Below are 24808 nucleotides of genomic sequence, written 5' to 3'. Positions count from 1 at the left end.
GTCAGAGGACAACTTGCAAGGGTCAGTTCTCTCCTTTCAGCACGTGGGTCCCAGAGATCACACTCGGGTCATCAATTTCGGCAGCAGTCTTTACTTGCAGGACCCCCCTCAGGTTTCAAAAAGTTAATTTCACGACTGGAGAAGAACTCACTCTTAACCAACAAGACCTCTCTGTTCCCAACACTCACATAATGTCTGGAACTCCAGTTCCAGGTGATCTGATGCCTCTGTGAACACCTGCACTCTACACACAACGGAACATGGACACACAATTTTAAATAAGTTGTTTTTTAAGTAATGTTTTAGTGAGGCATGGTAGCATGTACCTTCAATCCCAGCACTTGGAAGGCCAAGGCAGGCAGATCTCTGTGTCCCAGACCAGTCAGAGTTACATACAGTAAGACAAAGTTTAAATTTTTTAAAAATTTATGTGCTGGTGGTGGCACATGCCTTTTATCCCAGCACTTGGGAGGCAGAAGATAAGGATCTCTGTGAGTCCGAGGCCAGCCTGGTCTACAGAACGAGTTACAGGACAGGCTCCAAAGTTACACAGAAAAACTGTCTCAAAAAACCAAAACCAAATTTTTTTTAATATATCCTTTGTCAATTTCATATTTTTATTTTGATCATTCTAGCCCATTTCCTTATTACTCCCTCCCTTCTTTATTTTTTAAACATTTATTGTGTGTGAGCACGTGGAATTCAGAACACGCATGGAAGTCAGTTCTTTCCTCCTACCATTGTGGATCCTGGGACTCAAAACAGGTCTTCAGGCTTGGTGGCAAGAGCCTTTATCTGCTGAGCCATCTTGCCAAACTCCTGGTAGGCTGCAGGTTTGCAGCCTGGGCTATAGAACCTAGGTAAAGCAAGCGTGGTGATGCACACCGTCAATCCTACCACTCCAGAGGTAGAAGCAGGGGAATCTAACAGCCTGATCTAGAGTATTTTAGGCCAATCAAGGTTGCATGCACAGTGAGACCCAATCTCAACACCCCACATACATCAAAACAACAAAAAACCCAAATAATTAAATCTCACACCACTAAATTGTCTCATGCACAAAATTCTTCAAGATTGTATATTTTGTATACTATGTTCAAAGGCAGAAAAATTCATATAAAATGACCTCAGGCTATATGCATAGGTACAAATAAAACAAATGAAATGTATGCAAACCTGTGACAATCACTGTAATATCTCATTACATATCACAAAATTAGTGTTGCTCAAATCCAGAAAAATTCCAAATCCAAAATGGTCCTAGACCCTTGAGACAAGGCACGTACACCCTATATGCATCTCCCTCAGGCAGGAACACAGGTAGAATAAATGTGTCAACTGGACTATGAGAGTTACATGATTTATCAGTGGGTAAAGGCACCTACAGCTAAGTCTCACAACCTGAGGTAGATCCAATCCCCCCAGGATCCACAAGGTAGAAGGAAAGACAATCCTTCAAGCTGTTCTCTACACATGTGCATATACAACACATAACACACACATCATTAAAAAACAGAAGCATCTCATTTCCCCCATGAGCAGTTTTGTGCTGTGCCTTCTTCTCAGGGCAGAATGGAAAGGTGTCCCCGTGGTGAACAGCATGCACAGACACACTGACTCCACTTCATGACTGACACTTGCTTTATTCTACATGCCAGCTCCAGGGATTCCTGGTAGCCTTTCAGTATCCATGGTAACAGAAGTTGCTTCTCTCAACAGTGTGTGCACAGGTTCTCCAAGAGGTTCACCTAGACTCTCAGATGACAAAGCTCTACAGAATCTGCACCAGGGCCCTCCCACCACACCAGGTCTGCTGGCACTTTGCCCTGGCATTGTCTTGTATTTGGTATCCTTAAGCCAGGAATGCCAAGCAGGCTTATGACATGTGCCATATGCTTGGAGCCCCAGGTGCCATCATTGAAAACTGGATTGATTAGCAATGTCTGCAATGGCAGCCACCAGGTGGATTGAGGGGCAGGGTATGTGCTGGTGACCTGTGTCCCATCCTTGCTTCAGGTGGCTGTTGCTCAATGTAGGCTGTGTGGTCTGATGTCCAGGTGGCCCAAAAGCAGCAGCACTGCGGGACCTTGTGTGGTGGGCCACAGGTAGGAGCTTCCTGTCCTGGCATTATGGTGCAGATGAAGACAGATGCCACAATCAGGGTGGGAAGGGTACCCTCCTTCCATGGACCTAACCCAGAAAAGACCCGAGCCTGTCAAAGCACAATGTTGCAGTCCAAATGGAAAAGGGTATACCCAGTGAAAGGACAGCCTGACTTTAATCAAGTTTCAGAAAGTCTGGTTTCAGCACATGTACCAGGCAGGTGTAGGGCATTCTAGAAAACACTGAGGTGAGCAAAACAGCCAACCTGACCTGTCTTTTGCACCAGGGGCAAGTTACTTGGTCCAGCTGACTTTAGGAATGTCATAGTGCTCGGTGAGTGTGTCCAGGTGTCGGTTGAAGTCCTGTGAAAGAGAGGTCACATCAGCGTGAACCAGGTAGGCAGTGCCCCCATCTGTGCCCAGCCCGTCTCACACACTCCACCACAGGTCTCAAATCACCCCAAATGAGCCTAGGGAGGCACCATGCCTGAGGGTATGCTTCAACAATCCAAGCTGCACTGCCCTGGGTTCTGGGCTCCCCCATGGCTCAGGCTCCCCACAGGTGCAGGGCTCACCTCCACTCTTTGCTTATGGGTTTTGGACGCCTTCTTCAGGATTCTTTCCATTTGCTGGAGAGAGAAGAGACGGATGAGTCCCCATGCCCAACACAGTCTATAGCTGTCTCTCTCCTGCCACCTCACTCAGGAGGGAGCCTCTGTTTAGTCTCCCTGCAATCCCAGCATCCATTATGGGCAGATCCTGCCAGAAGTTTGACACTGGCTTTGTTTTGCCTTGGGCCATGGTGAAACCCTGGTTTGGAAGGAAGGAAATGAAGAAGCAGAGAACATGGAGCGAGAGGGCCTAGGGAGGAGGAGCTGAGGGGACAGGACCCAAATGAATGTTCAGTGTCCTACTTTTCATTCCTGTTACCAAAACAAAATACCCAGGCAAAAAAGTAAACTTGGGGGACAAAGTTATTTGGCTTGCTATTTCAGGTCACAGGCCACCATGGGGGGGAAGGGAAGGCAGTCTTAGGGCCACAAGTCAGGCAAGCGCATAGAGAAATGGATAGGAGCAAGCTTCATGCTCAGTTTTCTCTGCTCTTACAGTTCAAAACTCAAACCCTGGTGCAAAGAGCTGCGGTTCAGTGGTGAAGAGCACCCGCTCTCTTTCAGAGTCAGCATCAACACGGCGACTCGCAATTTTCTCCAAGTCCAGATTCAGGAATCCTACACCCTTTTCAGTCTCCTCTGGCAGCATGACACCACATACATACAGACAAGCAAAACACTGTACACATAAATACAAAAGTCTCACACCAGAGATTGGTGCTGTGCATGATGGGCAAGGATGGCAGGTCTTCCCATCCCAGTGCAAATCAAGACAGTCCTTCCCCGAGACTCTCCTTCTACGATCCTAGCTTGTGTTAAGATGTCAGTTAGGGAGCTCAGGAGGCCACAAGACCATCGCCAGCCAGCCCATGTCACCATTCAGTTGTAGATGCTACACAGTGACTCCACTCAAGTACAGGCTAGATCAGAGAACACTACTGGCTAGGAGAGAGAGAGGATGGGGCTAGCCAGACAGCAAAGGGGCAGGGTGTGCTAAGTCTCACGGCACAGTGGAGTGACCACAACTTGTGGATTACCACACATCTCAGAAACTGTGGGTCAGCTGGAGGAGTCAATACATAATCAAAGCCCTTCACTAGATGGAGACGATGCCTTCCTGGGTTTGCCCAGCACATGGGTATCACATTATAACACTGCACCCCAGAAGTCCAAATACTTCAGGTTATTTTCAAAAACAGAAAAGAAAGACCTATTCTGGGTGTGGTAGGTATACTGGGAAGCCTGAAGCAGGGATCAGAGGATCCCATTTCAAACATGAGGACAAGGGCCAAAAAATGGCTTAGACAGCAAAGGCGCCTTGAGTTCAATCCCTGGGACCTACATGGTGGGAGGGAGAACCAACTACTCTAAATTGTCTAAATTGCCATCGCCTAGGTCCACGTCCTGCCCTCACCTCACCTCTCATCACAGTCACCTCTCTTCCCTGCAAACAGAACAGGCTACAATTTGAATACAAGCTCCTTGCCCTGAGGGCCAGTCCTCTTCTGTTTTTTTGTTTATTTTGGTTTTTTGAGACAAGGTTTCTCTGTGTAGCCCTGGCTGTCCTGAAACTTGCTCTGTAGATCAGGCTGGCCTCGATCTCATTGAGCTTCATCTGCTTCTGCCTCCAGAGTGCTGTGATTAAAGGTGTGGGCATCACCACCCAGCCCGTCCTTTTTTGTTCCTTCTTCATGGCTTAGAGACTCTTCTAGACCTGTTCAGCATCCCTCCTACCCCATCTCACCCGTGTCTGTCTGTGCGGCGTCTGTCCTGCTCCTATCCCCTACTTCTTGTCCTCAGGCCAAAATACTGAATGAGGACCCAGTTCTGAATACACAGTCTCGGGCTGAAGAATAAGAAGCAGATCGTGGCTGGTGAGATGGCTCAGTGGGTAAAGTTGCTGGCCGCCAAACCGGACAACCTGAGTTTGATTCTGGGACCCACACAAAGAAAGAGTGAACTGCTTCCCACAAGTTGTCCTCCGACCTCCACAAATATACTATTGTACTCTAGTACACTGGTAACAATAAATAAGTCTTAAAAAAATGTGGTGGTATAACTGGATTTTATTACAAAGAATGTGGTGATTGATTAATGATGTCTGAGGTAGATGTATCTGAGAGGAGTGCACACATATCCTCCAAAGAGTCACTGCTTTTGCTTTTTGAACAAAGGGTCTCATCCTGCAGCCTAGACTGGCCTGGAACTCACAACGTCCACCACTCCTGGCTCCAAGATGCTTTCCATTCCCCATCCCACCACTGCCTTCGTCCCCACAGAGGATCTAACTAGCCATCCTTCCTTCCTCCCCAGGCCAACCATCGTTATCACCATCACCCTTGGTTGCACCAGCTGCTCACCCTCAGTTCTCACCACTGCCCCGCAAGAGTGACTTCAGCCATTTTCTAAGTGGATGGAAATAAGCTATTCCTCTAAGAATCGGCAGACAGTGCCAGCCCCAGGCCTGCCCTGCCAGCCCCCATGCACATGGAAATTAGACCCGAGTGATGTGTGTATTTTGCTCAGAGCCAGTGCACAGGACTCCAGGCTGGTGATGCTCAGTCTCAGCCTGATACATGGGAGAAAACCATCTCTTTCTCGGTAGAAGTAAGTGTACCAGTGGCCCTGGTCTCTTCTCACTCTGTGCTACAGGGGGAGTCCAAACACCTTCAGAGCCTCATCTGAGGAGAGAGGGACTGTCTTCAGAGAAGAACCACAGACCTGGCAGGGTATGGCTGGGCTGAGCCATGCACTGGGTCCCGGGGAATCCTACATGGCAAAACAGGAGCCACACACCTAGGCTTCTTTTCCATCTAAGCCTAGCAGGCTGAGCCTGTCTTACTGGCCTCTCCTCTCCCTCACGATTTCTAATGTTTAAAGAAGACAGGGTGTTGGGTGCTGTCATCCCAACAAGCAGGAAGATCACACGTCTGAAGTCATCCTCGTCTAAAGGATGAGTTTGAGGCCAGCCTGGGCTACACAGACAAATGGTGCCTCAAAAACAAAATAAAGCAGAAACACCCAAAATAACTAGTGTGGCCTCGTGGGCTACAGCACTCCTTTCAGGAACCAGCTGAGGCAGGAGTTCAAGGCCACCTCCCCACCTCCAAACAACTACAAAGCCCATTTGAAGCTAGAAAGCAAGTTGTTACGGAAGCAGACTTTGTGGTATCCTAAGAGCAATGAACGTGGTTAAGAGCAGACGTAAAGTGGTGACATTTGCCTGTCATCCTGGTACACAGGAAGGCTAAGTTAGGCAGGGCAACAAGCCCAGGCTACAGGGAGAGATGGGGGAAGGCCTGGGCTCCACTGGGAGTTGGGGAAGGCCTGGGCTCCACGGGAAGTTGGGGAAGGCCTGGGCTACACGGCGACTCCGGGGGCCGCCCGCCTCACCCGTTTCTCCTGCATCTTTTCGAAAGCCGCCTGCGCCGGCGTGCGCTTGTCCAGGCAGCGCCTCTTCTCCTCCTCGCTCTTCTTACTCGTCCCCATAGCCTCCAGCAGCTTGGCCTTGTCTTTGTCCTTTTTCTTCTTCTTCCTGGGGGAGAAGGGGCCGGTAAGTGGCCTGAGCCGGGGGTCGGCCCTCGGGGACAGACCGCGGGCTCCCCGGCCTCACCGCTTCGTCACGCCGAGCTCCGCGACGCCTTTCAGCTTCAGGGGGCCCTTCTGGACCTGCTCGTACGCCTCCATGGGGCTCGCCCGCCGCTCGCGAAGCCCCCGCACACTTCCTGTTTGTAAACAGGTATTTCCGCCCGACGCCGCCTCGCTTTCTTCTGATTGGTCGAGTCGGCGAGACGTAAGCGTATTCAGGCCTTACGGCTCTGGCATACTTCCGGTCTCACACCCGCTCACACCTTGCCTAAAGCCCAGCATTGTGTTTGAGGGTCGACTTCCGGCTTTGTGGGCATTGACTTTAGCTTTGTGGAATTTGAAGTCTTAATTACTGTATTTTTTTTCAAATTAAGAAATTCCATTTAAAGCCGGGTGATTGTAGTGCAAGCCTTTCATCCAGCACTCGGGAAGCAGAGGCAGGCAGATCTTTGTGAGTTTGAGGCCAACCTGGTCTCCAGAGTGAGTTCCAGGACAAGCTCCAAGCAATAGAGAAACCCTACCTCAAAAACACAAAACAAAACAAACAAACAAATAAAAAGGAAATTACATTTACCCAGTGTGAGACCCTCACCCATTATTCTCAAAGGGGCAAGAAGAAATTTCCTAGCCGAATGTTTTCCCAGGAAGATAATGGCCTTCCCCTTTCCCACCCAGGATATTCTGAGCACAAGGTCACTTAGCTCAGCCCAGCCAGCCACCTGGTACAGGCTGATAAAGATGTCCTAACTCAAGAACAGTGGCCTTGCTCTAAAAACAAGGAAAAAGCTTACTTAACAGAATGTGAGGGAGCAAAAGTCCTTGTACCCATGCCAAAGCATCTTCAAAGATTCTCTTTGTAGTTATGCCTTTAAAAGCTTACCCCACAGAGGAGATACAACTCCTCTCTACCTTGTTGTAATGGGAATGGAGATGAGTTCCAAACATGTTTGTATTATGCTGATTAAACCTTGCTTATTACAGTCTGGGCCTCTCTGGTGTTCTCTCTCTGGGGGTCGTGATCTGGGCACAACACCCAGCACTCCAGAGACAGAAGCAGGAGGATCTCTGAATTCAAGGTCAGCCTGGTTTACATAGTGTCGTCCAGGACAGCCAGGACTATGTAAAGAGACCTTGTCTCTAAATAAATAAATAGAAGAAAGGTTAACTCTTAAAAATTACATTAAAGGGCTGGAGAGATGACTCAGAGGTTAAAAGCACTGACTGCTGTTCCAGAAGTCCTGAGTTCAATTCCCAGCAACCACATAGTGGCTCACAACCATCTGTAATGAGATCTGGTGCCCTCTTCTGGCCTGCAAGTATACATGCAAGCAGAACATGTATATGTAATAAATAAATATATCTTTAAAAAATTACATTAAAATAATTTAGCTGTGTATGTGAGTGTGTGTGCACACGGGCCAGAGCACACATGTGGAAGTCAGATGACACCTTGCAGGAGACGTGTCTCTTCTTCCAACCTTAGGGTTCCCAGGAGTCACAGGATGTGACCAGATGTGTAGACCAGCGCCTTTGCCTGCTGAGCCAAAGCTCAGGTCCAAAGCTCCTGTTTTTGTGTGGGTTTGAGGGCAGAAGGGCCATGCTAAGTGAGTCTGATTAACCTCAGGTTTGCTGTGTAGACCTCTCTGCCTCAGCATTCAGAGAACTGGGACTTCAAGCGTGTGCCACCACCGTGGCTTGTTTTGTTGGTGATGGGGTTTTATGGAGGTCATGGTGGCCTCGAACTTGCTATGTAGCAGAAGACAAACTGTTTTTTATTCGGAGACAGGGTCTCACTGTGTAGCCTTGGCTGTCCTTGAACTCACTCTGTAGAGCAGGCTGACTTTGAATTCAGGGAGAAACACCTGCCTCTGCCTCCCAAGCACTGGGACTAAGGGTATGCACCGCCACACCTAACAATCTTACTTCTCAGCTACTGGGATCATAAATGTGCTGGGACTTCTGTTTTCTTTGGCAGTGTTTCAGAGATTACATTTATTTGTGTGCTGTGGTGAGCAAGTGGAGTGAGAGGGCAATGTGGGTTTGCTCTTTCCGCCGTGTATCCAGGGAGCGGACCCTCTGCTGCTGCTCGGGACAGGGTCTGGCCTGAAGCTTGTGACTCTCCTGCGTCTTCCTGCCTTAGTACTGAGCGACAGTTTTTTGGTCATCAACTTGATTCCATCTAGAATTAACTAAAACCCAACTGGGCACACCTGTGAGGAATTATTCTCTTAATCAAATCATTTAAAGTGGGAAGATCCACCTTTAAACCAGATCATTAATCTGGGCCACACCTTCTGCTGACAGCCTATATACAAGTAAGTAGAAGAAGGACATGCTGAAGGGGACCCCTGCACAGCAGGGACTTCCTCCTGGACCCCTGATTAGGCACACACCACATCCAAACACACATTTTCACAGAGATATTCTTTATTAAGCAGGGAAGAAAAGTTAAAGTGGTTGCTTTCTGACTCAGGCAGAAATAGCAGCAAATAACCTTGCAGATGTATTTTTTTTTGAGACTGGGCTTTTATGTTTAGCAACCTTCATTGTCCTGGAACTCACTCTGTAGACCAGGCTGACCTCAAACTCACAGAGATCCGCCTGCCTCTGCCTCAAGTGCTGGTATTAAATGCGCGCACCACCACTGCTCACGCAGATGTAATTTTTCAGAAGAGCAAAAGGGGAGGTCTGTGATAGAATGGGCTAGGATGTGGTGGAAAAGGAGATGGGGGACAAGGGAAAGGGTGAAGGGTATTTGTCTCGGAGGGACAATAGGCAAGTGGCAGTTTATAAAATTAAAAAACTCATGTTAAGATGAGGTGTTTAATTTTAATTGGACATATTAATTACGGTAGCCAAAGGGGACTTCTGATTGCTGGATTTCAATACTTTGATAGCTGGACCTTGGTAGTCAGACTCAGGAGGAGGAAGTGGCTAAAGGAATAGATCTTTGTGGCTAGCTTTAGGAATGTAATCTAACAGTTTTTAAGCAAGGCAGAGGGAATGGGGGAGGGCAAGGTCTGCCAGAGCCATGTTTGCCATGGTCAAACTGGCTAGCGTCCCTTCAAGAGCTCTGTCTGCTTACCCGCTTGCTGCAAGCCCATTCCTTCACTGGCATTAGAGTCTATTTCTTTAGGATTCTGGTGTAGACTGAAGACCAGCTAAGACATCCAGCCTCATGCACTGACCAACTACTGGATTATTGGACTTTCCATTGTCAGACAGCCATTGTTGGAATAGCTGGACCACAGCCTGTGACCCACTTTAATAATCCTCTTTATATATTCATTCTATCGGTTCTGTACCCTGACTAATACAATATATATGCAATAGGACCCCAGCCCTTAGCACAACTGACACCATGTTGAAAGCATTCTTCTGACCTTACAGCACAGAGGCCCCTAACACCTGCCAAAATAGGAAGAAAGACAAAGACCTAACCCATCAAAACCCGAGTCCATAGTTGAGGATCCAGGAAAGTCCCTACACGTACTAAGTGCTTTTTCACTTCTGTAAAAGTGCTTCTTGCTGTTCTCGCTAACTGAAGTGTATCAGCCAGGGTGTATTTTATGCATAAAAGAAAATGATCTGGCTGGGTTGTGGTGGTACTATGCTTTTAATCCCATCACTCAGGAGACAGAGGCAGGCAGAGTTTACTTTGAGTTTAAGGCCATCCTGTTCTACAGAACTAGTTCTAGGACAACCAGGGACACACAGAGAAAGCCTGTCCTGAAAAAAACCAAAACCAAAACAAACAGAAGACAAAGATCTTGGGGCTGTGTAATTTGGTCAAATTTACCATTCAGACTCTGGCTCATAACAAAGACTTTCTTTTCAGCTTTAAGAGTGTCCTTGTGTGTTTTCTGGGATATATATAAAAACACATGCTACGTTCGAGTGTTTTGCTTGCATATATATAAGTGCAGCATGTGTATGCCTGCTGTGGAATAATTATTTTGTACACTGTAAATATGCATTGCTCTCATTGTTAATAAAAAGCTGATTGGCCAATATCTGCAGGAAGTGATTGGGCGAGACAGCCAGACACAGCCAGAATGTTGGAATGAAGAAGGGTGGAGGCAGAGAAGTCATCAGCTACTTGAAGAATGAGTCAGACACACAAAATGAGACAAAGGTAAAAACCACAAGTCTTAGGGCAGCACATAAATTAATAGAAATGGGTTAAGTTGTAAAAGCTAGTTAGTAATAAGCCTAAGCTATTGGCCAAGCATTTATAAGTAACAGTAAGTCTTCATGTTGGTTATTTGAGAGCAGGTGGTCAGGATAGGAAAACTCTGCCTATAGATGCCCAGTGTTCAGGGAGGCCAGAAGAGGGCATTGGATCTCCTGAATAAGTCACAGATGCTTATTGAGCTGCCATGTTGGTGCTAGGAATGGAACCCAGGTACTGCTAAGCCATCTCTCCATCCCCATACAGTGTGTGTGTGCTGAGAACATTTAAAATCTCTTTTAAACAGTTTAAGGCTAGGGGCTGGCGAGGTGGCTCAGCAGTTAAGAGCACTTTCTGTTCTTGCAGAGGCCCAGGGTTCAGTTCCCAGCACCCACGTGATGCCTCACAACCATCCATAGGCACATATGTGGCACACACACAGACACAGAGAAAACACAGCACATTTTAAAAAGTAAAATAGATCCAATAATATAAAATTAAAAAATGTCAGAACTAGCCAGGGGTGGTCATTAAGGCCTGCAATCCAAGTACTCAGAGGAGCAGTAGGAGGCGGGAGAATCAAAGCAAGTGTACCAGTCTGGTCTGCACAGCAAGCTCCGGGCCATAAAGCAATACAAAGGAGACCCTGTCTCAGAAAAACAAAAACCAAAATAATAAACAATCCGTGTGTGTGGTGGTGCATGCTTTTAATTCCAGCACCTTGAATGTAGCGGCATATAGATACCCCTGTGAATCTAGAGCCAGCCTGGTCTACATAGTGAGACTATGTCTCAAAAACAGAACAAAAGCTAGCCATTGTTGTTATCAGTTACAGTCACCCTGTACCACAGAGCTCTCTAGCCTACTCCTCCTGTCTACAACTATGTGTGTTTAGCTTCTCTCCGTAACACTCTTCTATTTTCTGCCTAGGTGATTTCAAGTCTCCGCTCCCCCAACCTTCTTTTTCTTTTATTTCCATGTGTTGGGCTAGAGAGAGGGTTCAGCAGTTAATTCTGTTCCTAACACCCACATGATGGCCTATAACACCATGTTCCTATAACAATCACCTATAACACAGCTCCAGGGGATCCAGCACCTGCTTTCTGGCCTCCATGGGCGCTTGCAAACACACACACACACACACACACACACACACACACACACACACACCATGATAAACCTCTAAGGAGCTTCCATCTCTAGACCCTTAAAAGAAGTTGATTTGGTCTGAGTTGTGCCCTCAGGCTCAGAAAGGCCCTGCATCTCACAGGGTTCCAGCAAGTGAAGGCAGGAACCACAGATGAGGAAGTGGGCTGTGTGCGGCATTGACAGAAGTGTTTTGTGAGAACGGTCAGGTCATTTAAAGCATATATGTAAAGCAGTTTTCAGAAGTAGGGCGAGGGAATGAATAGGGCACAGTACTGAAAACAGCTTGATATTGGCATAAAAACAGACATGGGGACGAAAGGAACTGATATCAATCCACACACCTACAAATAGCAGATTTTTGACAAAGAAGCCAAAAAATGTGCAGTGGAAAAAAGAAAGCATATTTAACCTGCTTATTTTTATTCCTAACTGTCCTGAAGCTGCAGTTTTGGTGGTGTCCATGATCACCGGCTCCATTGCTTCTGTGGTTTGACAGTATCCATAACAGAGGTGTATGGCAGAACTCCTCACTCCACATCGGCCAGGGAGAGAGGGGGAAGGCTGTGCTCTTGGGTTTCTGTCTCCCTTTCCTCCCACCTGGACACACCCCATCGGATAAGGTTGTACCCGTGCTCAGAATGAGAATCTTCCCTCAGCAAACCCTTTCAGAGATTGTGATGCCCTTAGAAGTTCCTTTATTGTACAGAGTTGTTTAGGCTATCCTGAGTTTTTGTTTCTCCATATGAAGTTAAATTTGTTCTTTCGAGGTCTGTAAAGAATTTTGCTGTAATTTTAATGGGCATTTGCACTGAATCTGTAGATTGTTTTTGATAAGACTGTCATTTTTGCTATGTTGGTTCTACCTTCCCAAGAGAATAGGAGATCTTTCCATTTTTTTTTTTTGGTGTCTTCAGTTTCTTTCTTCAAAGATTTAAAATTCTTGTCATACAGGTTTTTTCATTTGTTTAGTTAAGAGTTACTTCAAGATATCTTATTTTATTTGTGGCTACTGTGATGAGAAATGGTTTTTGTCAGGGCTGGTCCCTGACAGGAGACAAGAGGAAGAGGGGGTGGAATAGGAGGAAAGAGGAGGAGAGGAGGGGTTGCTGGGAGGAAGAAAGGAGCAAGAACCATTCAGCATATTTGCACATATTTGAAGCAGGCTGTGTAGAAAGGAGTGACCACAACTAGAGGCATAGCGTCCAGCTTCTTCCCTGTACCCGAGCGTGACAAAGATTGCGTCTGACAGCCTGCCCCGGTGGATCAGGGGTGGGGCCATGGGGACGACCACCCAAGATGAGCTATGAGTGTGGACCACAGCTGGAAACGTGCTACTTTGTAATCTCCAAGGAAGGAAAGAAAAATGAACTATTTAACCTTTTACCTTTTACCATATCCCCCAGTTTCAGTATAAAACGCACCCAAACAGCCTCTTAGAAATGACTTGTTGATTATCCCCAGCAGAACTAGAACATTAGACCCTCGTGCTGAAGAGTCAGACTCTCTGGCTAGCCAGTTCTCACCATTCCAGACTGGAGGGTGGGGGGGGGGGGCGGGCACCGATCGTTTTCCTGAGCTGCACTGCTGACCTGCTGGGCATCTGTGCTGTGCTGCATTAGGGGGACTCGTGCCTGGCATTGCAAATCGGGTCAAAAGCATATGGCAGCATTTTCTTGGTTGCTGTTCCCTCTTCCCAGATCACTCTGGCTCGTATCAAACTGACAACAAACCAGCACAGCAGTTTTTCAGCTTTAGACTTTGGATCTCTCTCTTCATCTAACTCAGCACTTACTGCAAGGGCTGTAATGCTCATCTCATGCTTCATCTAGCTGCACCTGTCCCTGCATTCCTGGGGCCTACAACTGCCTCTTGACCAGCAGTCAATCAATCGTCCCTTGCTCTCCTGTTTCCTTGTGTAGTGTTTGTGTACGACCTGGTATCTTCCTCTATTACTCACCATCCTTTCTGAGCCGGGGTCTCACTAAACACAGTGCTCACTGATTGGCCAGGTTGGCTGGCCCATGAGCCCAGGGATTGTCCTGTCTCCTTCCACCCCAGACTCTCACCCCGCCCACACCTCACCAGTAAGGTTACTTATGTGCACAGAAAGACCTTTATTGGCTGAGCCATCTCCCTAGTTTACTTCCCTCCCTCTCTCCTTCCCTCCCTCCAGCCTCTTCCTCCTCCTTTTTTTTTTTCCTTTGAGACAGGGTTTCTCTGTGTGACCCTGGCTATCCTGGAACTTGCTCTGTAGACCAGGCTGGCCTTGAATTCACAGAAATCGCCTCCCAAGTGTTGGGATTAAAGGTGTGCGCCACCATGGCCTGGATCCTCCTCCTCTTACTCTTTTTCTTCCTCTCTCTCTCTCTCCCTCTCTCTCTCTCTCTCTCTCTCTCTCTCTCCCTCTCCTTCTCATAAGGTCTAACTATGCTGCTTCAAGCTGACCTTAAACTCAGGACATTCCTGTCTCAGCCACACCCAGCATAATGTCTGTCATCTTTAGACTGATCCTATGATATAGAAGCTAATGTAATTTCCATTTCACAAACAGGTTCAGAGAAGTGAGACAGTTATCCAGGGCCACACAGCTACAGGGGGAAAGCTGGGGTTTGAGCTGGGGTGTGTGTTTGGCGTTCCCCTGAAGGTGTCCTGGGCCACCAGTCTCACCAGATGGAGATGAGCCTGGCTCCTCTGTGACCTCCCACAGACCTCATTGCTCACCTGGGGACACATTCAAATGGTTGCCCAGAGAGCCAGACTGTAACTTGAGCTTCACTAAGGTTGGGGTGACTGGATGGGTGGGCGGGTGACAGCCAGGGCAGGGACATCTGCTCAGACACTATGTGCCTGGGTGCCCCTGAGGAGCCACCTGTAATTTCAGTTCCAGTGGATTCAAGACTGTGGTCCCCAGCATGGGCAGCAAGCAGACTGTGTTCACTCACGAGCAGCTGGAGGAATACCAGGTGGGTGTGGGTGGCGGGTCCTGCCAGCTGGCGCAGCTTGGTCTGGGTTCCAGGTAGCCAAGAGTCTCCACAGAGCCTCCTTTGTGACATCTGTGTGGGTTCGGAGTTACTGGAGGGGTACATGGAGACACAACCCAGAGGCAGGACTGGGCCAAGCCAATTTCTCTTCCACAGGACTGTACTTTCTTCACGAGGAAGGAGATCATGAGGTCAGTGGGGGAGGTGACATCCCCAAACAACCTTCTAGTCACTGCCGGGCCTTTGTGAAATCTTTTGGTTGTTCTGTTTTGTTTGAGGAGCTCAGGCTAGCCTCAAATTTACCTCTCAAGTCCCGGAATCACAGGTGTGTGCCATTGTAGCTGGTTGCAGGTTGTGTGTGGTTTTTTTTTTTTTTGGGTTTTTTTTTTTTGATATTATTGTAGGGAGTGTTGTGCCCAGAGTATGGACCACCTCAAACCACCAAGACACCAGATCCGATGCAAAAGCAGAGTCTTTTTAATTATGAGTTAATTCGAGTCCTCTGTCCATCCGACACAGTGGGTGGACTAGGAGAGCCCCCCCCCCCAAGCTGCAATGGGGCAGGGTATATATTGGGGTTAGAGCAAGGAGGAGGTCTTCTAGTTGCAGAGTAACGGTCTCAGGATTGGCACACCTCTGGGCTGGGGGAACCTGCCCTGAGCTGATTGGTTAGCTGCGGAAAGGTGGCTATACCTGGAGGACATGGGGGTGGGGGCGGTACTTCATTCCACCATCTTCTGATTGGTACCCTACCACATGGAGGATACCTGGCAGGTTCTTCCCAGTAATTAGGGCAAGGTTGGGGCTCAGCACATCCTGCGGAGTCAGGGGCCTACATCTTGCTGGGTCTTTTCTGTAGCCTGTCATGGATGTCAAAGCAGGGAGGGGGATTGGGTGAGGGTCTGGGCCCTTCAGGGAGTATGATGTGAGTGTGCAGATGTGTGTACACACGTGCCGTGATGCATGTGTAGCAGTCAGATGACAGTTTGTGGAGTTAGTTATTTTCTACCTCTTGGGTGCTGGGGATGGAATCCAGATGGCTCAGATGTTCTCCTCCCACCATGTGGGTCTTAGGGGTCAAACTGAGGTCATCAGGCTTGGTGGCAAGTCAGCAAGTGTCTTTACCAGATGATCCATTTCGTCATTTTGGTTCCCCTTGGTTTTTTTTTATGGTTTTTTTTTCTTTTCATTTTTTGTTTTTATTTCAAAACATGGTTTCTCTGTGTAGCCCTGACTGTCCTGAAACTTGTTCTATAGACCAAGCTGGCCTCAAACTCACCGAGATCTGCCTGCCTCTCCCCCTGAGTGCTGGGATCATAAGTGTGCTCCATCATGCTCGGTATCTTCTGTGGTGTGAAGGGAGCCAAGCTGTAGCACCGTCAGGGTTAAAGCTTTGTCGTGGATGTTGCCTCCAGGTCAGAGATGGCTGGCTGGGAAGTCACATCCTGTCATACTGGCAGAGTTTTGTACTAAGAATTTGCCCTTTTATCCAAAGGTAGCAGAGAGCCAAGGAAGGTGCTGGAGCCTTGCAGAGGCACACTGGCATTTTGAGGTTGGGAGTTCAGTGCAGAGTTGAGATCCAGCTCTGAGCTGTGAGTGGCGTAAAGGAGATTCTGGCTGCGGGGGTGGCTCCTGGGTGACTGCAGGTCCCTGGCTTGAGCCCAAATGAACCTCCTGTGTCATCCTTCTGTCTGTTGGACCATTATCTGTGACTTGGAGCCATGAAACCCAAGCTGGCTGGGGTTCAGCTCTGGGGTGCTCAGGGCCGAGCCCCCCTTGTGTGGACACAGAGCATCCATTATTGATAGGCAACACCTCTCCCCCATCAGCCCTTTATCTGTGTGAGGACAGTTGGCACGGTCATGTTGGCCATCAAGAGGCTTGGGCCTGGAGAACTTCCATTTCCAGGGCAGACAGGCAGAATCCTGGGGAGTCTGGCATTGTCAAACAGAAAAACCATGACTGGGAGGAGAGAGGGACTTGCTGGATGCCACAAAGAAAGACAAACTCTGTGGGTCCTCGATACGGCTCAGCAAAAAGGTACTTGCTGTCAAGCCTGAGAACCAAGTTCAAACCCCAGGGCTCATACGGTAGGAGAGAATCCACTCCCATAAGTTGTCCTCTGACCTTGATATATGCACTGTAACATGTACACATATGTACATATACACAAATAAATACATAACATAACTGTAAAAATATTTTCAGAGGAGAGATAAACACACTCAGGGCATTCCCCGGAGCAGCCCGTACAAGGGGATGGGTTAGGACTGAGGCTCATCAGCTGTTCTCAGGTTTGTAGTCATGAGAAAACCCAGGGACATCCTTGTCCCTCTGAGAAGGTTCTTAGCAACTTGGGGACATCAGAGATGTTAAGGATGGTCTCTTCGAGGTTTATTGTGCACCCTAAGGAAGGTATGACATCACCAGTGTTTTGTAGATTCTCTTTTTTAAAAAAATCCAACCAGAAGTAGTAGCACAAGCCTGCCATTCCCACCCTTAGAGAGCTGAAGCAGAAGGGGTGTGATATAGCCTAGACTACATAGGGAGATAGCCTAGACTGTAGAGGGAGATAACCTAGACTAGATAGGGAAATAGCCTAGACTATATAGGGAGAAAGCTTAGACTATATAGGGAGATAGCCTAGACTATATAGGGAGATAGCCTAGACTACAAAGGGAGATAGCCTAGACTATATCGGGAGATAGCCTAGACTATATAGGGAGACTTTGTTTCAAAAAACTAGCTGTTTGTCTGTACCCTGCCCCTTGGGGAAACCTGCCTCCTAGTGTGGAGAGAATGAAGGAACCCTGAGACTTGAGTGGAGGAGTCAGTGGAGGCAGGATCCTGCTGATGTAATAAGCAATTGTATAGGTTCTATAGCCAGGACCTTCAAATATTGGCTCTGGAATGATCAATCAGTCATTGGTACCACCCTCTAGCTCCATCTTCCAAGTCAACTCCTGCTCCTACTTGCAAGCCCAATACCAATGCCTCCTCCTCCAGGAAGCCCTTCCTCCTTCCCTTGTTTCTGCTTCCTCTCTCCACCTTAGCCTTGTCTGTGGGGAGGGCAATAAAGGTGCCAATCTCTGACTCTGTGTGCTCAAGGGTCAGACTCCGGCCTGCGGCTCCTGGGGACCCAGTGTCCTTCCTTGTGGAGGAACGGTAAGTGTGTAGGGGGAGGGATAAGTCCCTACTGCCTCTTGTCAGCCTTTCCTGGCTTCTCTCTCCACACCAGACTCTTCTATCGCTACCAGGACCTGGCTCCCCAGTTGGTGCCCCTCGACTATACTACTTGTCCTGAGGTAAAGGTTCCCTACGAGCTGATTGGCAGCATGCCAGAGCTGAAGGTATGCCTGGGTATGGGGACAGAGGTGTCTGCATCGTGTTCTTGTGGGGTGGGAGCTGCTGGCACCCCATTTTACAGAAAAGAAAACGGGGGCTCAGAAGACACATAGCTGCCACGAGAGAGACAAGGCTGGAGTGTGGTGGCACACAGATCTCCTGCAGAGGCAAGCAGGTCTCTGTTTGAGTTTGAGGCTGCACTGAGCTATGTAGCAAGTTCCAGGTCAGCCATGCAGTGAGCTGCTACCTAAAAAAAGGAAAAAAAAGAGAGAAAAGAAAAAGAAAAGAAAAAACAAATGATGGAAGGAAAAAGAAATCAGAAAGTTGGGAAGGAGACATCTAAGGGTGTGCAAGGATAAGGCAGGGAGGGGGGATATGTGGGTGTGTGTGGGATGTGTGTGGTAGGGGATGTGTGGGTGAGGAATGTGTGCATGTCAGGGAATGTGTGTGTGGGGGGGATGTGTATGTGGGGGGCGATGTGTATGTGTGTGAGGATGTGTGTGGAGGGGATGCGGGGAGGTTATGCGGGAATGTATGTATGTATGAGTAAATGTATGGGTATGTGTATGTATGGGTGCGGAATCCGTGTTTTGTGTGGGGAAGAGGGGATGTGTTTGTGTGCTGGTGGTGGCATATGTGTGTGTGGAGAGTGTGTGTGTGTGTGTGTGTGTGGAGTGTGTGTGTGTGTGTGGAGTGTGTGTGTGTGTGTGTGTGGAGTGTGTGTGTGGAGTGTGGGGGGGATGATGTGTGTTGGGAATATGGATGTGGAGGGGCTCGTGTGGATGGGGAGAACGTGTGTGTGGGTGGAGAGAACCACCTGTAACCCAGTTCCACGGGATCTGACACTGTAACATGATGGGCCTGCTTGTTGGGGTATCTGTTCCACCTGGTACCCCACAACCGGCATGCCCCAAAGAGAAATCACACACAGGACTCCATAAGATTATAAAACGGATTGGCCTATTAGGTCAGGCTACTTATTAGCTAATTCTTACCTCTTATGGTAACCCATAATTCTACTCTGCGTTAGCCATATGGCTTGGTACCTTTTCTAGCTGGGCAGCTCACATATTGCTTCTTTGGTGATCTGGGCAGGAATGGAGGAATGCGCTTCCTCCTTCCTAGCCTTCTCCTGTTCTCATCGCCCTGCCTCTACTTCCTGTCTGGTTGACCCACCTATACTTCCTGCCTGGCCAATCAGCGTTTTATTAAAATACATGATTGACAGAATACAGACAATTCTCCCACACCATGACACTGTCTTGTGGTGTCACTCAGAGGTGGTGTGTCACCAATCCTGGGGAAATATGAATAGATATTTACTCACCCAGTTGGCAGACCAAGGCACAGTATTACCAAAGCCCAACTTGGTGAACCGTGGAGTTCTGTCTTGGTCACTGTTCTATTGCTGTGAAGGGACACCTTTACCACGGCAGCTCTTTTTGGAGCTTGCTTGCGGTTTTAGAGGTTTAGTCCTTTACCATGGCAGGGAACAAGGTGGCACACAGGCAGACATGATGCTGGAGAGGTTGAGATTTCTACATCCGGATCCACAGGCAGCAGGATGAAGGAGAGCCACTGGGCCTGGCTTGGGCTTTGGAAACCTCAAAGCCTGCCTTCTGTGACACACTTCCTCCAACATGGTCACACCTTCTAGTTCTTCTCAAGTAGTGCCAATCCCTGATGACCAAACATTCAAATATATGAGCCTACGGGGGTCGTTCTTATTCCAACCATCCCCGGTTCCTACAGAAGCAGAAATGACTCACAGACAGCTGCATCACCAAAGCCCACCCCTGCACAAGTGACATCTTGCAGAGCTGGGAACCTGGAGTGCTCTTCACAGCCTGCAGGCAGCTCAGCAGATTTGAGAGAGTCCCTTTCAAGTGACTCAGCTGGCCTAAACCTCTTCATGGTTGAGCCTCTTTCAAGCAGCCCTGCTTGTCTGAGGGCATCTCTCAGCAGTCCTTAGAGATCTCTGCTCTTGGAGAAGAAGGGGGCCAGTGAATCTGGTCAGTTTCAGGGACTTCCTGAGGCTACATTGAGTCATGTGCTTCAGGTCTTAATGAACTACCCTGCAGGGTGAAATGTTTCTCCTTCCCTTAGACCAGAGATTCTCAATCTGTGGGTTGTGACCCCTTTGGGGGTCAAATGACCCTTTCACAGGGGTCCATGACCATTGGAAAACACAGATATTTACATTATGATTCATAACAGTATCAAAATTACAGTTATAAAGTAGCAATGAAAATAATTTTATGGTTGGGAGTCACTACAACATGAGGAACTGTGTCAAAGGGCCACAGCACTGGGAAGGCTGAGAACCACGGTCCTAGAGCTAGAGCATTTATCATTTCTCTTCCCTTTCCACATCTTAAGAAGTTTCCTTCTGCCGGGCAGTGGTGGCTCACGCCTTTGATCCCAGAAGTAGCAGGATTTTGTGAGTTCGAGGCCAGCCTGGTCTACAGAGACAGTTCCAGGACAGCCAGGGATTCACAGAGAACCCCTGTCTCAAAAACAACAAAGGAACAAAGATATTTCCCTCCAAGAGGGGATATAAGAGGGTACCTGCACTCACATGCACACACACACACACACACACACACACACACACACACACACACACACAGACATTAAAATTAGATTAGAAAACTCCCCTTCTGGAAACCTTAGGAAGTATCTGATTGGTTAGTTCGAGTCACGTGTCCCTTTCTGGTCCGTTATGGCTTGTAAGTGAATGTCAGGTACTGATTGACTTCCTTGGATTACAAGGATCTTGTGGAACTGGAACTGGGGTGCGCAGGTGTAGGAGCCTGGCTTTCTGTTCCAGACCCCAAGGTCCTGGGGATTGGGGCAGGGATGACACCCATGTGGCTGGGAGAGCCCTGCAGAGCGGATATTTGCCTTCTTGTCTCCAGGATAACCCTTTCCGCCAGAGAATTGCACAGGTCTTCTCTCAAGATGGGGATGGTCACATGACCTTAGAGAACTTCCTCGATATGTTCTCAGTGATGAGTGAGATGGCTCCACGGGACCTGAAGGCCTACTACGCCTTTAAGATTTATGGTGCGTGGGGCCCTGGGATGGGAACCAGACAGGCTATCTAATGCTCATCTCCCCAGGGATTCCAATGCCCACACAGCTCTGGCCTCCACCTTATCCCAGACCTCCTTGTACACTATTCCAGCCACATTAGGTTCATCCTTTCTTAAATTTATCAAATGCTTCCAGCCTCAGGGCATTTGCTTTTGCTGTGCTCTCTGCTTGGAACACCATCTACAGCCCCTTACTGGGGATCCTTTGCAGGCGCTCCGTCCCTGAGCCACGCCCCCAGTCCCTCACTGGGGATCTTATGCAGGGGCTCTGCCCCTGAGCCACACCCCCAGCACCTCACTGGAGGTTTGTAGGCAGTCTCCACCCCTGGAGCCATGGCTCCAGTCCCTCACTGAGGTATTCTAGGCAGGGGCTCCACCCTGACCCACAACGCCCTAGCCCTTCACTGGGGGATTCTAGGCTGGGGCTCCACCCTGAGCCATGCCCCAGCCCCCATTAGGAGATTCTAGGCAGGGGCTCCACCCTGAGCTATGCCCCCAGCCTCTCACTGGGGGATTCTAGGCTGGGGCTCCACCCTGAGCTACTCCCCCAGTCTCTCACTGGGGTATTCTAGGCTGGGGCTCCACCCTGAGCTACTCCCCCAGTCTCTCACTGGGGGATTCTAGGCAGGGGCTCCACCCTGAGCCATCTCCCTATCTGTCTCTGTTTAGAGTGCATATAGGTGTTTGGTGTTTTCTGAATGAGGGCGTGTGGACTAGCAGCACTTCCTTAGGGCCTGGCCCATAACAGGCACTCAATAGGCAAGAGAGACAATGAAGAACAGCAGGTGCTCAGTAATGAACCTGTAAAACTCTCCCAGGCCCCAACAGCTCACAGACTCCATAGGTGATGATCCACTCGTGCTCCTGGGCATGTCCTGGGTGTCCCTGTCCCAGCCACGTCTGCTGTGAAGGTCTTCAGGAGCACGTGCGGAACTCATGCGCAGGCGCAGGTCTAAACACTTAAAACACCCTTTCACACTCTTTTAGCATGTGTGGGGAGTTGATGAATGACAAATTACGACGACAGTGGCTGGCAAGCAGTAGCTGTTCAGTAAAGTCGGCGAATGAGTAAAAAGCAGCTATCGTGATGCCCGGCACACAGTTCGTACTTAGTACTTGTTAGATGAATGAATGCCAAAAAAAGAATTAACACATATGCCACACAGCAGGTACCTAGTAACTATTTCTTAAATGAGTGGACATGGTGCCTGACACACAGTGAGAGCTAAATCAGTTCACTGAATGGATGGATAGATGAAAAGTTATCCCAATGGCTGGCAAACAGAAGGCACTCAATAAATGCTTGCTTACGTAAGAGAAAATCAGTCACCATGGTGCCGGACATGTAATGAGTGTTGTATAAGTAAGAGGAACAGTTGTCACAATGGCTGGGATTGCTCTCAGTGCCTGGGTGTCCTCCTGCCGCCTGGTCTCCCCAGCCCTACTGTTGGCCTCACCTCACAGACTTCAACAATGATGACTACATCTGCGCGTGGGACCTGGAGCAGACAGTGACCAGGCTCACCCGTGGGGAGCTGAGTGCTGAGGAGGTGGCCCTGGTCTGTGAGAAGGTGCTGGATGAAGCAGACAGCGACCATGATGGGCGGCTGTCCCTGGAGGACTTCCAAAACATGATCCTGCGGGCACCAGACTTCCTCAGGTGCAGGTTCAGACCCAGGGATGAGAATTCCTGCTGCATCATCTGAGGCCTCAGGGAACGTCCCCAGATTCTGTGGCTTCAGCCCACTTTATCCCACTTTGTCCAAGGACCGTAACCAGGAGGCTTTGGGCATCTGTGGACAGAAGCAGTGTATCTATCACCTGCCACAGAGTTTTGCTGTGAATTGTCACACAGCTGTCCTTGGCATCCTGGAGTAGGGTCAGAGCCCCGACTGCAGGGCTGGGGAGGCATGGCTGACATGGAGCCCAGAGTGCAGGACTGGGGAGGTACATGGCTGACACGGAGCCCCGACTGCAGGGCTTGGGGGGCATGGCTGACACAGAATTGGTAGACTCCATGGCCCAAGGCCACATCCATCCTCTGTTTGTTTGCTTGGTTTGCTTTTTCTCAGAAAGTGTCTCACTATTTAGACCTGACTGGCCTGAAACTCTCTAAGTAGACCAGATGGGTCTTGAACTCACAGAGATCCACTTGTGTCTGCCTCCCAAGTGCTGGGATTAAAGTCCGGTGCCATCACTTTAAGCCTAAGCACTTCAGTTTGTCAGAGTAATAAACTGAGGTTCAGAGAGAGTCAATAGCCGGTTTGGGAAGGAGCTGGGATGTGACTGCTTATCTAGATAGGTGTTTAAAATCCCCATGGAGATCCGGCCATGGTGGCAGACATATATGTAGCTGAAGCACCCAGAAGTCTGAGGCAGGAGGATTGTTGTGAGTTCCATGATGCCAAACTACAGAATGAGACAAGGTCTTCAAAACCCAAAATTAACCAAATGGAAAACAGGTCTCGGGAGCTGGTGGGAGGGCTCAGTGATTAAGGGTGATTACTGTTCCGACTGAGACCTGGGTTCTCTTCCCAGCACCCACATGGTGGCTCACAACTGTTTGTAACTCCAGATCCAGGGGACATGACGCTCTCTTCTGGCCTCTGCAGGCTCCTGTACATAACATGCTGCATATACACAGACCCAGGCACACTCCACACACACACCTGCACACACACACACACACACACACACACACACACACGCACATACATACTCACACACATAAAAAACAGATGTTTTAAAAAACATAATATGGAAGCCTTCTGAGCGATGACCCTGATGTTGACCTCTAGCCTAAGTCCCATGGGGACTGTCAGCGATTTCTAGGGTTTCCACATCTCTGTGAATCCCTGCTTGCCCCTGGGTCTAGAAGAGGGGGTAATGGGGCCCCAGTGTCCATTGGGGACTCTCAGTGATGTCTCTGCTTCCTGCACACAGCACCTTCCACATCCGCATCTGACAGCACCGGAGGACACAGCAGATCCTTCCCCATCTCCACTCTGAGCTCTCCGAATAAACAGGAATCAAACCTTCCTCGGAGTCTTTGCGTTTTACTGTGTGGCCACACCCACTCTGGGTTTCTTTTTTCCATTCATAAAACAGACTGATTTCTAGACCTCAAGGCCTAGAGGAGCAGGAACTTCACAGTTAATGTACAGAGGAAGTCCAAGGCGACTCCTTAGCTCCTTTTCAGAGGTCAGCTTGAGCCCTCGAGACAAGGTTTCTCTGTAGCTTTGGAGCCTGTCCTGGAACGAGCTCTTATAGACCAGGCTGGCCTCGCACTCACAGAGATCCGCCTGCCTCTGCCTCCCGAGTGCTGGGATTAAAGGTGTGTGCCATCACCTCCTGTTCACACCTCCACGCCTTGTGAATTCCAGGAGTCCAAGGTTGTCCTGGGGCTTTTGTATAGGGTATCTATACATCTCACCACACAGCCCAGTCACCCAGAATCTTCCCAGACCACTCACTCTGGTGATTCAAAGCATCAGGTTCTGGGGTTGGAGAGATGGCTCAGGTATTAACAGCACCTGCTGCTCTTGCAGAGGACTTGGTCTCTGTGTTGGGTTCCAGCAGCTACATGGTGGTGGCTCTCAACTGCCTGAACCTCCCATTCCAGCAGACCTGAGGTCCCACCTTCTGGCCTTCTTGAGCAACTGCGCTTAGGTGCACCCACCCACCCACATACACACATTTAAAAGTGAAAATAGTTATAGCTGGCTGGTGGTGGTGCACGCCATTAACCCCAGCACTCAGGAGGCAG

General features: G+C 48.9%; 2 protein-coding genes across 5 annotated transcripts; one reads left to right on the top strand and one right to left on the bottom strand.

The window, feature by feature from the left end:
• Positions 1-563: 563 nt before the first annotated feature.
• On the bottom strand, positions 564-6482 carry Fam32a (family with sequence similarity 32 member A). Of its 3 annotated transcripts, none has more exons than XM_085680382.2 (5): positions 6327-6482; positions 6107-6248; positions 2678-2731; positions 2374-2465; positions 564-856 (listed from the first exon to the last, which is right to left on the bottom strand). In XM_085680382.2, the coding sequence occupies exons 1-4, from the start codon at positions 6398-6400 to the stop codon at positions 2397-2399; spliced, it is 339 nt and encodes a 112-aa protein (XP_085536508.1). In that variant the 5' UTR covers positions 6401-6482; the 3' UTR covers positions 564-856; positions 2374-2396. The 3 variants fall into 3 exon arrangements, with proteins under 3 accessions (XP_085536508.1, XP_087757179.1, XP_048298783.1); XM_087901053.1 differs by lacking the exon at positions 564-856 and adding an exon at positions 1624-2190; XM_048442826.3 differs by lacking the exon at positions 564-856 and having other exon boundaries at positions 1624-2465.
• A 7951-nt stretch (positions 6483-14433) lies between these two features.
• Positions 14434-24081, top strand: Cib3 (calcium and integrin binding family member 3). Of its 2 annotated transcripts, XM_048442833.3 has the most exons (6): positions 14434-14584; positions 14759-14793; positions 17841-17952; positions 20866-21013; positions 22507-22702; positions 23986-24081. In XM_048442833.3, exons 1-6 carry the CDS (start codon positions 14534-14536, stop codon positions 24005-24007), a joined length of 564 nt encoding a protein of 187 aa, XP_048298790.1. In that variant the 5' UTR covers positions 14434-14533; the 3' UTR covers positions 24008-24081. The 2 variants fall into 2 exon arrangements, with proteins under 2 accessions (XP_048298790.1, XP_048298789.3); XM_048442832.3 differs by lacking the exon at positions 14759-14793.
• The last annotated feature ends 727 nt before the right edge of the window (positions 24082-24808 follow it).

The sequence above is a fragment of the Myodes glareolus genome, chromosome 23, assembly GCF_982192425.1.
Source record: "Myodes glareolus chromosome 23, mMyoGla1.1, whole genome shotgun sequence".
In the NCBI taxonomy this organism is placed as follows: domain Eukaryota; kingdom Metazoa; phylum Chordata; class Mammalia; order Rodentia; family Cricetidae; genus Myodes; species Myodes glareolus.
This window is presented reverse-complemented; position numbering and strand designations above follow the sequence as displayed.

Coding starts and splice junctions, on each gene's coding strand:
- Cib3 (XM_048442832.3), top strand. CDS start 14,463: ATGTGCCTGGGTGCCCCTGAGGAGCCACCTGTAATTTCAGTTCCAGTG. Junction 14,585..17,840: donor AGCAGCTGGAGGAATACCAG/GTGGGTGTGGGT, acceptor TCTCCACACCAG/ACTCTTCTATCGCTACCAGG. Junction 22,703..23,985: donor CGGGCACCAGACTTCCTCAG/GTGCAGGTTCAG, acceptor TCCTGCACACAG/CACCTTCCACATCCGCATCT.
- Fam32a (XM_085680382.2), bottom strand. CDS start 6,400: ATGGAGGCGTACGAGCAGGTCCAGAAGGGCCCCCTGAAGCTGAAAGGC. Junction 6,249..6,326: donor GAGCTCGGCGTGACGAAGCG/GTGAGGCCGGGG, acceptor CTTCTCCCCCAG/GAAGAAGAAGAAAAAGGACA. Junction 2,466..2,677: donor CCCATAAGCAAAGAGTGGAG/GTGAGCCCTGCA, acceptor TCTCTTTCACAG/GACTTCAACCGACACCTGGA.